The 13,209-nt window shown below is 42.8% G+C and overlaps 1 protein-coding gene across 5 annotated transcripts in view; it reads right to left on the bottom strand.

Annotated features, from left to right (window-relative positions):
* The window catches only part of PML (PML nuclear body scaffold), a 52,985-nt gene extending 40,228 nt beyond the window's left edge, over positions 1-12,757 (bottom strand). For all 5 annotated transcript variants that reach the window (XM_040257213.1, XM_040257216.1, XM_040257214.1 and 2 more), the window contains exons 1-2: positions 12,506-12,757; positions 9,807-10,273 (exon numbers count right to left, since the gene is read on the bottom strand). In XM_040257213.1, coding sequence (XP_040113147.1) covers positions 9,807-10,273; positions 12,506-12,640 — 602 coding nt within the window. In that variant the 5' untranslated portion in view covers positions 12,641-12,757. The remainder of the gene's footprint in view (positions 1-9,806; positions 10,274-12,505) is intronic.
* Between the last annotated feature and the right edge of the window lie 452 nt (positions 12,758-13,209).

Below are 13,209 nucleotides of genomic sequence, written 5' to 3'. Positions count from 1 at the left end.
GGGCTCAGCAGATGGAATCCCCCAGCTCTGGAGCATAGGCTTAAAAGCTGTAGCGCACAGGCTCAGTTGCTCTGAGGTACGTGGGATCTTCCCAGACCAGGGATTGAACCCATGTCTCCAGCATTGGCAGGCAGATTCTTATTCACTGAGCCACCAGGGAAGCCCTCTCCCCCATGTTTGAGCCTACTCACCCTTCTAGCCCCTGCCATCCTGCCCAGCCTTTACCTGGAGTTCCTAAAATGCAGCAGACATGCTGGAGCCTCTCCGTTTGCACACGCTCCCTCCCCTTTCTGCTTCCTTACCTATCAGCCTAAGTATGACACCCCCTTGGAAGCTGTAGTCCCCAACCAGCAGCCAATCCAGGCTGGGCAGGTGGCCTTTCTTGAGCTCACTTGCCCAGTGTTCCTTCTTCCTCCTGTCCTTAAATAAATGCCTGGACACACATGGGACGTTGGCCCTCTGGCAAGGGAAAACATGAGGGAGAGGACAGCTGTCCTAAGGGCAACTATGGGCACAGACTGACCCAGGTGAGCAGGCTTCCTCAAAGCCCTTTGCAGCCTTGATTGTTAACTGCAGATCTGGTTCCTTCACCAGACTATGACCTCAGAGGTCGAGGGCAGTATCTGTTTATATTTATATCCTAGCACGTAGCAGAGGGCCTGATATGTAGTAGGAATATGGGCTGAAACAATGGACTCCAGAGGCATGGTGACCAAATGCCGAGGGCCCCAGGGAGGACCCTCCCAGGCTGGATTTAAAACTTTAAAGCCATTTCTGATGCTGCCTCCTAGTGTGAACCGTAAGTGAGCTCAATGTCAAAGGATGGAAAGGTTTATTATTGACTTGTAAACTGAAGGAAGTTGTGGGTTATGTATGACACTGAGGTTTTGTGCAGAAGAAACATGTTGAGCTTTTCTAATAATCGCTGGTAAAATGTGAAACAATGTGAACTGTGGCTGTGTATGTATGATTTTTAAGTAACATGGTCCGCTTTTTGAAGCCATTTACCATGCTCAAGGGAAAAGAATCCTGTCCTCTTTCTGGAAGGACCTCTTTGCCCATTGTACCAGGGGAGAAATCCATCCCCACCCCCACACTAAAGGTGAAGCACTCCATAAGCTACCACCATCCTGGGGCTCTGGCAGAGGTCCTGTCCTTATTGCAGGGTGGGAGACACAAACTGTGGTTCATACAACTGCTGCCTATCAGCTACTAAAACTGTGCAATCTAGATGCTTACATTTACATGTGAGCAGACAACACAGAACCACAGGATCTATAAAGAGAATTAGCAGCCAAAATGGGGGCCAAACTGCTTTCTGGCTCACACTGAAAAAAGGGTAATATAGGAAACATAAAACTTCCAAAACTTCTAAGCTTGTTAGGGAGATTTAAGAATATACATTGAGAAAGTAAGAACAGGCTGACAAGAAAAAGCATCCTAAGAACATTGACCTTATTTGGCAATTAAAAAAAAAAAAGATTGCTAGGGGAAAAAACCTAAAAAAAAAAAAAAAAAAACCTCAACATAAGTAGTAAATAGTAGAAAGTAGTCTCAAAAAAAAAAAAAAAGCTGGTGGATTAGAAAATCAATTCAAGTACCTATGAGAATCTGGAAGAAAAAAGGCAAAGTAACGGAATTAATGGAATTCCTGGTGGGCTACAGGCCATGGGGTCACAACTGGACATGACTGAGTATACAGAGTGCCATACCAAGTGACGTTAAGTCAGACAGAGAAACAAATAGCATATGATATCGCTCATATGTGGATTCCAAAAAATGATACAAATGAACTTATTTACAGAACAGAAACAGAGGTTCAGGTGTAAAAAACAAACTTATGGTTACCAGGGGGAACATGGGTGAGGGATAAATTGGGAGATTGGGATTGACATAAACACACTACTACATATAAAATAGATAACAAATAAGAACCTCCAGTTTAGAACAGAGAACTCTACTCACTACTCTGTAATGACCTACTTGGGAAAAGAATTTAAAACAGACTGGATATATGTGCGTGTATAATTGAGTCATTCTGTTATACAGCAAAAACTAATATCACATTGTAAATTAACTATACTCCAATAAAAAATTAATTTTAAAAAAGCCACACACACACAAATACTTGTAAAAAGAAAAACATAAGCAAATGAACAGAGATCAATACATTAAAAAAAGTAGAAGACAATTTGTTTGAGCTGAAGAAAGACTTGACTTTCCAGTTCAACAATGTCAGAGAGGATTATTGAAAAAAGACAAGACCTATAGCTTGAAGAATCATTTTCAAGAATAAAGAAAAATTACATAAAAGTCATTAGCAGGGGCTTCCCTGGTGGTCAAGTAGTTAAGAATCCACTTGCCAATGCAGGGGACACAGGTTAGATTCCTGGTCTGGGAAGATTCCACATGCCTCGGGGGGCAATGAAGCCTATGTGCCCAAACTACTAATGCCTGCACGCTGGGAGCCTGTGCTGCACAAGGAGAAACCACTGTAATGAGACGCCCTCGCACTGAGAGTAGCCCCTCTCTTTGCAACTAGAAAAAGGCTGCATGCAGCAACAAAGAAAAATAAAATAAAATAAAAATCTTTTTAACAATCCTTAGCAAAAAAAAAAAAAATTACCCAGAGTGGAAAAATAGACAATAATTGACTTTCTCACCTGCAACACTGAAGGCCACAAATTTACAAAGTAATGTTTATATATTCCAAGATGAAAGATTTGTGACTGTGACCTCAGAATTTTACAACGAGCTAAACTTTCCTTTAAATGTGACTCCATGGTCTCACTGCCTAAGGCCTGGGTTTGATTCCTAGTCAGGGAATTAAAATCCCACAAGCTGCATGGCACAACCAAAAAACATTACACATACATAAATGTGACAGCAAAAGAACATGCAAGTTAAGATACTCAAGGTTCCGGAAAGTAAGCTCCAAAAATCAACCAGAAAATTTACTTGAAGTATTCCAGTCAACTGGGAAATGAATAACATTAAATAATTGAAGAAAGAGGAAGATATTATAGAAAAAAAATTTGTGGGCAACAACACCAATTAGAATCTAAGATTATAAATAACAAGTGGGTTATAATGTGATAATTAACTGCCAATAAAGGAGGCTTAGAATAGAAAAGACATAGAAGATTTGGTAATAATCTAGAGATAAAGTTTCATGTTAATCCAACTATATCTGAAAGTGGGAATGAAAGGAGAGAAGAAAAAGTACGCTAAAACTTTTATCCTATCTGGAAGAGCAGCTGTAATTTGATTGTGTGGATCACAATAAACTGTGGAAAATTCTGAAAGAGATGGGAATACCAGACCACTTGACCTGCCTCTTGAGAAACCTGTATGCAGGTCAGGAAGCAACAGTTAGAACTGGACATGGAACAGACTGGTTCCAAAGAGGAAAAGGAGTACAAGACTGTATATTGTCACCCTGCTTATTTAATTTATATGCAGAGTACATCATGAGAAACGCTGGGCTGGAGGAAGCACAAGCTGGAATCAAGATTGCCGGGAGAAATATCAATAACCTCAGATATGCAGATGACACTACCCTTAGAGCAGAAAGTGAAGAAATAAAGAGCCTCTTGATGAAAGTGAAAGAGGAGAGTGAAAAAGTTGGCTTAAAGCTCAACATTCAGAAAAATAAGATCATGGCATCTGGTCCCACACTTCATGGCATATAGATGGGCAAACAGTAGAAACAGTAGCTGACTTTATTTTTCTGGGCTCCAAAATCACTGCAGATGGTGATTGCAGCCATGAAATTAAAAGATGCTTACTCCTTGGAAGGAAAGTTATGACCAACCTAGACAGCATATTAAAAAGCAGAGACATTACTTTGCCAACAAAGGTCTGTCTAGTCAAGGCTATGGTTTTTCCAGTGGTCATGTATGGATGTGAGAGTTGGACTATAAAGAAAACTGATTGCCAAAGAATTGATGCTTTTGAACTGTGGCGTTGGAGAAGATTCTTGAGAGTCCCTTGGACTGCAAGGAGATCCAACCAGTCCATCCTGAAAGATCAGTCCTGGGTGTTCATTGGAAGGACTGATGTTGAAGCTGAAACTCTAATACTTTGGCCATCTGATGCGAAGAGCTGACTCATTGGAAAAGACTCTGATGCTGGGAAAGATTGAGGGCAGGAGGAGAAGGGGACGACAGAGGATGAGATGGCTGGATGGCATCACCGACTCGATGGACATGGGTTTGGGTGGACTCCGGGAGTTGGTGATGGACAGGAGGGCCTGGGGTGCTGCGGTTCATGGGGTCGCAAAGAGTTGGACATGACTGAGCGACTGAACTGAACTAAATCTACTGAATCTACTCTTGACAGTTCAGTAGGAAAAGAATCTGCCTGCAATGCAGGAGACCTGGATTCGACCCCTGGGTTGGGAAGATCCCCTGGAGAAGGGAATGTCAACCTAGTATTCTTGCCTGGAGAATTCCATTGACAGAGGAGTCTGGGGGTCTACAGTCCATAACATCGCAAAGAATCAGACACAGCTGAGCAACTAACAACACACACACACTCACTCTTGATGATGAGAGAGAGATACACATACACACATATGTCCTAATATGTTTGTTAAAAATGTAAACAAGTAGAAAGAGGAGCTATAGATACATCTCTACAAAGAATATACATTAAAAGAAATCTGAGGAATATGTTAGTGAAAGGAATATGGTAGGCCCCAAAGAAAACCTCAACATAGTCATAGATACAACTCTTAAATACTAGTAGACCATACTGTAGAAATTAACATCAAATATTTAAATCAAACAACACAAGCCACTTGAAACTTTAGACAACGTTCTTCCCCAAACAAACTCTTTTATCAGAGAGAAAATGTTTAAAAAGAGAAAAGACTGAAATTAGAGATATTTGAGAAATGATTGACTATGATTACACTACTTGTCAAAGTTATGAAAGGCAGGCAATGGTATACTCAGAGAAGAATGCAATAAACAATGAGGATAGCAAGTAAATGAATTAAATGTTCAGTTCAGTTAGATGAATAATGAGAGAAGAGTACAACGAAGAAAATGATGCTAAAAATAAAATGATTAATTAGAAAAAAGGAAACAATTAATATCAGCAAGCAATAAAAAGACCAAAAAAAAAAAAAAGCTAGTGCTTTGAAAAGATCACTAAAATAAGCACAAATATACAACATTAGGAGGCTTCCCTGGTGGTTCCTGCCTGCAGTGCAGGAGACTCGGGTTTGATCCCTGGGTCAGGAAGATCCCCTGGGAGAAGGGAATGGCAACCCACACCAGTATTCTTGCCTAGAGAATCCCATGGACAGAGGAGTCTGGTGGGCTACAGTCTATGGGATTGCAAAGAGTCGGACGTGACTAACACTTTAACTTTCATACAACCTTAGAAATAAGAAAGGGGACACAATTACAGGTATAGAGGAGATATTTAAATTGTAAGATAACTTAAGATGAATTAGAAAACATTCCAGAAAATCTGATTCATGACCCTCCACAAAAAGGGAAAAAAATCTACTCTCCAAAAAAGGCATCTGTCTCAGATAGCTTTTCAAGAAACTTCTATAAGCTTGGATTGCTTATGTCCTTTATTCTACAACAGAGAAATTATAAGAATAGTATTTTAACATTTATTATTTAATGTGTGCCAGGCACTATGCTAAGCAATTTATATATATCATCATGTTCAAAAAAGCTTACAAACTCATTGAAAGAGATTAGTATCAAATGGATATGAAAACTTGACAAGGAAACTTGACATATCATATATGATATGATGTATATCATATATATGCATAAAACTGATCACATTTATAAATATAGATAATAGCCTAGATAAAATAGTACTAAATGGAATCAACCTAGAAATTAAAATAATAGTATGTGATGACCAAATAGTTTTTCCTCCTGGGAATTAAAATAATGGTGCAATGTAAAGAAACCTAGTGATATCATTCATTATACTAAACAGTGAAAGGACACCTTCAGAGTCCAAAGAACACCCATCCCCAAGTTAAAACAACAGCAACAACAAAACTCTTAGTAAACTAGAAGCACAAGGCAACTTTCTTAATGTGATTTTTAAAAGTCACCTAAGGAAATCAACAATAAACATCATACCTGAGGCTATGGTTTTTCCTGTGGTCATGTATGGATGTGAGAGTTGGACTGTGAAGAAGGCTGAGCACCGAAGAATTGATGCTTTCGAACTGTGGTGTTGGAGAAGACTCTTGAGAGTCCCTTGGACTGCAGGGAGATCCAGCCAGTCCATTCTGAAGGAGATCAGCCCTGGGATTTCTTTGGAAGGAATGATGCTAAAGCTGAAGCTCCAGTACTTTGGCCACCTCATGCAAAGAGTTGACTCATTGGAAAAGATTCTGATGCTGGGAGGGATTGGGGGCAGGAGGAGAAGGGGACGACCGAGGATGAGATGGCTGGATGGCATCACTGACTCGATGGACATGAGTCTGAGTGAACTCCAGGAGTTGGTGATGACAAGGAGGCCTGGTGTGCTGTGATTCATGGGGTTGCAGAGAGTTGGACATGACTGAGCAACTGAACTGAACTGAACAAGAAAACATAAGAAACTTTTTCATGAAAGATAGGTACAAAGCAAAGTTGCCTTTTCTAACCACTTCACATTATACAATGTTGCCCTGGCAGTTCTGGCCAATTCAGTGAAACAAAGCTACAAAAAGGCAATATGTATGAATAATGGAAGGAAAAAAGTTTTTATTATTTCTAGGTGATATGACTATTTACCTAGAAAATCTTTAAAAAAAAATCAATGGAAAACTTACAAGAATAAAAGAGCCCAATAGGATGGCTAGATATAGTGTGTGTGTGTGTGTGTGTGTGTGTGATACAGCATATGTGTGTGTGTGTGTGTGATACAGCATATGTGTGTGTGTGTATTAGTCGCTCAGGTGTGTCCAACTCTTGGTGACCCCATGGACTGCAGCCGGCTAGGTTCCTCTGTCCATAGGATTTTTCAGGCAAGAATACTGGAGCGGGTTGCCATTTCCTTCTCCAATAGATATATACACATACATATTAGTGAATGTTAATGATAATCAGTTAAAAACTATAATGGAAAAGATTCCATTCATAATATTATTACATACTGTCTCATAGGCAGTGCGTGTTCAGTCGTGACCAACTCTTTGAAACCTCATAGACAGTAGCCTGCCACACTCTTTCTGTCCATGGGATCTCCCAGGCAAGAATAATGGAGTGAAAAAAAAAAAGAATAATGGAGTGGGTTGCCATTTCCAGATCTTCCTAACCCAGGGATCTAACCCATATCTCCTGAGTCTCCTGCACTGCAGGCAGATTCTTTACTGCTGAGCCACCAGGGACCTTCACTACATATTGTAAATTTAACTATAATTTAAAAGTTCAAGATATTTGTGAAAGTGTTAAAAGTTCACACAGGTATGCTATCTTTTTGCTAAAAAAGGGAAAAATAAGTCCTATAAGACTATATATACTTATATCTCTGTGTACATGTTCATGAACTCTGAAAACTTTTAAAGCTGGTGAAAGTGAAAGTTGCTCAATCATGATTGACTCTCTGTGACCCCCATGGACTATGCAGTCCATGGAATTCTCTTTCAAACCCAAAAGATGTAACCAAAGATGAGGTCAATTTGTCCAGGATTTAATTCCATCTCAATCAAAATCCCAAAGAACATGTGAATTCTGAAGCTGCCTGAAGTGTAAGAGCAAAAGAAGCTGCACAAATTGTAAAAGCAAAATTATTTCTGAAGAGTGGGAATTCACCCTACCAAATATAAAGCTACTGAATTCCTTATAGCAGTAAGGATTAGCATAGGAGTTGGTTCTGCACTCTGTTGGTGCAGAACAGAGATTTACAAATATATTCATGACTACATGGACATGTAGTACAAGATTAAAAGGGCATTTCAGATCAAAGCCAAGAGCAGATTATTCATAAGCTAGAGGGATATATTGTACAACATGTGGCAATATAGCCAATGTTTTATAATAACTGTAAGTGAAGTATAACCTTTAAAATTGTGAATCACTATCCTGTACACCTGTAACTTATAGAATACTGTACATCAACTATGCTTCAATCTAAAAAAACGGGAAAAATCAAATAAAGAGTGGATTATTCAGTGAAAGTTGTTGAGAGAACTGGCTATCTGGAGAGAAATGAGAAGCGAGTGTTCCTATCTCACATCACACAAAGATAAGTTCCATGGGAATTAAAGATTTAATAAAAATAAACTATTAAAATAGAGTATAAGTAAATATTTTCAATATTGGCATAGGCAAAATCTTTCCTAGGATGACCAAAGCCAGATACCATAAAGGAAGAGATTGATGGATTAGACTATATGGAACTAAAAACTTGAACACAACACCTCATATTAAATGAATGATAAAGGTCAACACAGGAAAAATGTTGGCACTATAACAAGCTCTTATAATTAAAGAGTAATTCCTAAGAATAAACAAATAAACAAGCAAAGGACCTCAGTAAGCAATTCACAAATGAAGAATCTCAATGACCAATAAACACATGAAAAGCCACTGGACAATGTCAATAATAAATAAAGAAATCCAAACTCAAACAATAATATCAGCCCTTGTGGAATCTGGTAGTACAGGTGGTAAACCTCTTAGCAGGAAGCAAGCAAGTTATAGTTTAGCCAGAATGGAGCTCTGTCTGAGTGCCCCTTATAGGCAAGGAATACCTTCACTTTGTAAGCTGATCCCCAAGAATCTTACAGCTATCTACTGTAGCTGCATGAGAAGAGAGCGTTAAAAGTTCACACGGGTATGCTATCTTTTTGCTAAAAAAGGGAACAATAAGTCCTATAAGACTATATACTTATATCTGTGTGTATATTCATAAACTCTGGAAAGTTTTAAAGCTGGTGAAAGTTAAAGTCGCTCAGTCATGACTGATTCTTTGTGACCCCATGGACTATGCAGTCCATGGAATTCTCTAGGCCAGAATATTGGCGTGGGTAGCCTTCCCTTCTCCAGGGGATCTTCCCAATCCAGGGACCCAGGTTTCCCACATTGCAGGTGGATTCTTTACCAGCTGAGCCACAAGGGAAGCCCTTTAAAGCTGGTAACAATGGTTAACCTTGAATTGGGAAGGGAGAAGGGATGGGTATTAGGCAGATGTGGGACAAAATGGAACAGAGATTTTGTTCTCTCTATAAATTTTGTTAGCAATTTTTTGAACCATATTAATGTATTTTATCTGTCTAAAAAAACCTGAATTTAAATTCCTGTGCTGCGTGGTAAAAATAATTAAAATGGGACTTGACTTTCTTCATACAGATCCTCTCAGGAAGCTTGGGAGTGCTTTTGAGCCAGGAACTAACTACCCACATCTCATTTTACAGTCTAGCTATAGGGAGACTGAGTGGCAGTGCTTATGGAAAATTTCACTCTTAAAGAGTTTTTAAAGGGCAGTTTGGTAACATGTATCGAAATATAAAACTTTCATATCCCTTCACCGAGTCACAGTATTTTTAAATATTTATCCTGAAGAAATGACTGGATATGGGTGAAAAGATGCTTCTGCAGCATTATTTTCTTGTGAGGGGAAACTGGGAACTATTACTATCCATCCATTCGCACAGGAGAGCGTAAACTGTGGTCATCGCTACTGATGCTGCTGGTGTGTGGACCACATTGTGAGTTGCAAGGCCTCAGAAGCTCCTTGACCCACGCCCCAGCTATGAGGCTCTGGATCTCTCCTCCCCGAACCCTCTACCTGGCTCTTAGATGCACCATCCCACCCTCGGCCGGCCTGCTCACCTGGTCAGCATAGGGCTGCGGTGGTTGGGGTTGGAGCAGAAGATGTTGTTGGACTTGCGGGTGCCGTCCAGAAACTCCTGTACCGACTGGCTGCGGAGCTCCGCCAGCGGCCGGGCCTCGTGCTTGAGGAACCACTGGTGCGCCTCGAAGCACTTGGCGCAGATGAGCTGCTCACACTCGAAGCACCAGTAGTGGGCTAGCTCTTTGCAGCGGGTGCAAAACGCCTGCTCGCGTGCGATCTGCTGGTACACCGACAGCCGCCGCTGCAGGCTCTCGAAGAAGACGTTGTCCAGGGCCTGCGTGCCGGCACCTGAGGGCCAGGGAGCCCGGCAGACGGGGCACTGCATGCCGGACTCCTCCAGGCATCCTGAGCACAGCGTGTGCAGACAAGGCAGCAGCTTAGGGCACTTAGCTTCTGCCCGGCAACCCTGGCAGTGCAAGAACTGGAACTCTTCCTCCGTGGCTTGCTGGGGAATCAGAGAGGGAGATGAACCCTGAAGTCCCAGGAGGCCCCACCCAACCGGACACCCACCCTGTGGCTGCACGCTGAGAGTGGCACTTCCTGTTTCATACCAAGCTGTCATTGGATGACACAAAAACCCTGGCTTATCAGTATCCCAGTCCTCCATTGACTTAGGCCTTCTCACGCTCACTCCATGATTTACTGAGCATCCGCTTCTCATAAGACACAGTACCAGGCCCCAAGATACACGGATGTATAGCAGCAGTCCCCAACCCTTTGGGGACTAGGTTACCGTTTCCTGAAAGACAGTTTTTCTATGGGTGGGGTGATGTAGGGATGATTTAAACGCATTACATTTACTGTGCACTTTATTTCTGTTTCCACTGTGATAATTCGGTAGTGCAAGTGATGAGAGCGGCTGTAAATACAGATAAAGTTTTGCTCTCTTGTTGGCTGCTTGCCACTGTGAGCCCGGTTCCTAATAGGCCAGGGCAAGTGACAGTCCGTGGCCTGGAACTTGGGGACCCCTGATTCCAGGACAAACCCCTGCCTTCAAGGGACTTTAAAAAAATTGAGATTCATTAAATGTGTGTCATATAACCTCACACAAAATGCTTACTGCACTTTGATGGTTCCTCAAAAACTTAAACATAGAACTACCATAGGACCCAGCAATTCTACACCTAGCTATATACCCAAAAGAACAGAAAACAAGGATCCAGATGCTTGTACACCCATTATTCTGTACACAGCGTTACTCACAGTAGCCAAGGGGTGGAAACAACTCAAGTGTCCATCAACAAATGAATGGATAAACAAAATGTAGTATATACATACAATGGAATGTTATTTGGCCTTAAAAAGGACATTCTGATACATGCTACAACATGAAAATACCTTGAAGACATCATGTTAAGTAAAACCAGCCAAACACAGAGACAAATACTGTAGCATTCCACTTATATAAAATATCTAGACTAGGCAAATGCAGAGACAGAAAGTAGATTAGAGGTTGCCAGCAGCTAGGGGGAAGAGGGAGAAGGCAATGGCACCCCACCCCAGTACTCTTGCCTGGAAAATCCCGTAGCCGGAGGAGCCTGGTAGGCTGCAGTCCATGGGGCCACTAAGAGTAGGACACGACTGAGGGACTTCACTTTCACTTTTCTCTTTCATGCATCGGAGAAGGAAATGGCAACCCACTCCAGTATTCTTGCCTGGAGAATCCCAGGGACGGGGGAGCCTGGTGGGCTGCTGTCTATGGGGTCGCAGAGTCGGACGCGACTGAAGCGACTTAGCAGCAGCAGCAGGGGGAAGAGGAGAATGAGGAGCTTAAAGGGTAAAGATTTTTGTTTCAATGAAAAAATTCTGAAAATTGACTGTGGTGATGGTTACATTGTGGAATGCATTTAATGCCACTGAATTGTACACCTAGAAACAGATAAAACATACGTAACATAATACAGTACCTGGCACGTGGAAAATAAACATGTTAACTAGTATTGTAAATATTATTTCTAGGTGTTATAATGCAACTAATAAAAGTTAATGCAATATGGTATTATTTGTACTTTCATGAAGGAGAGTAAAAAGGGGCTGGAAGAAAACAGAGCAAGTGATCTAAGCACTTCCTTTGGGGGTGGGGAGTTTGTGCAGGAAAAGACCAGTAAACCCCTAAAAAACTCCTCCGGATGGGGGTTGAGGGAGCACGGTGCTGCAGGAAAAGGATCCAAGTAGCTTCCTAGAGGAGAAACCACAGGAACCCTGGGCCTTAGCCAAGACACCCCTCTCCCACTTTCTGATCTGAGGACAAGGATTCTGGCTTGTCCACACCTGGAGCTTGTCCGGGGCTGCCAGGCGGGTGCGATAAGACTACTACCTCCATTTTCCTTAACAGGTGGTCCTTCATCTGAGGTAGGGGATAAGAGGCATGTCGCCAGCTTGGGCGGAAGAGGCTTGGGCGGAAGAGTCTGGTACGGAGTGCCACTCACCCTCAGCATCACCCTGCTGCTCGTGGAGAATCGCAAGCCAGAGAGACCTCTCCCCTCAAACTCATTCTGGCCCCCTTTTCTACTTTCCACGACCCCTAACCCAGCCGAGAAGGTCAGGACCCTCGCACCTGGTCTCCCTTCTTTACATCATTTTTCAAGGTACTTGGTCAAGTTCCCCAGTCCCTCCATTCCACCGACCATACCTAATTAACAAAGCCCCAACCCCATCTCCCCAAACGCAGTAGTACCTCTGTGGGGCTGTCGCTGTGCCTGGACTGGTGGCCTTCGGAGAGTGACTCCGGGGGAGGCATGCTGGAGGAGTGGGGCAATGCGGGGTCCTGCTGGGGCCCTGGAGATCCCGCAGGTTCCGGATCCTGCTGCATGGAATCCAGCGCAGTTTCGATTCTGAGTTTCGCTCTTCGAGAGCGGAGAAACTGAACCGGAGGCAGGCGCCAGAACACTGAGCTCTGGAGCAGCCCTAAAGGGGAGGTGCCAGCTCAGGGCCCGCCTCCCAGAGGAAGTGAGACACTAGCTACCGGCGGTTCTAGGGTCGGAGAGGCTGGCCCAGGGTCCTGAAGACACGCCCAGAGCGGCGAGGAGGGAGAGAAGAGTAGTCACACGCAGGACAGTGGCAGAACTGATGTTTGTGCAGAATGGAGGCCGTCCCTGCCCTCGGCTTGGAATCTTTCATTCAGCTCACACTGGCACAGCTTCGTGCCAGCCCTCAGCTGGGAGCAAGAGCCACACAGCTGGGCCACGCGTGGCTCCTACTTTGAAAAAAAAAAAGGGAAAGTGTTAGTCTTCTAGTCGTGTCCGACTCTTTGGGACCCCATGGACTGTCGTCTTCTAGGCTCCTCTGTCCATGGGATTCTCCAGGCAAGAATACTGGAGTGGGTAGCCATTCCCTTCCGAAGGGGATCTTCCCTACCCAGGGATGGAACCCAGGTCTCCT

This window comes from Oryx dammah, unplaced genomic scaffold (assembly GCF_014754425.2).
Source record: "Oryx dammah isolate SB20612 unplaced genomic scaffold, SCBI_Odam_1.1 HiC_scaffold_16, whole genome shotgun sequence".
Lineage (NCBI taxonomy): Eukaryota > Metazoa > Chordata > Mammalia > Artiodactyla > Bovidae > Oryx > Oryx dammah.
The sequence above is the reverse complement of the archived record's forward strand: the minus strand, read 5'-3'. Positions and strand labels throughout refer to the sequence as shown.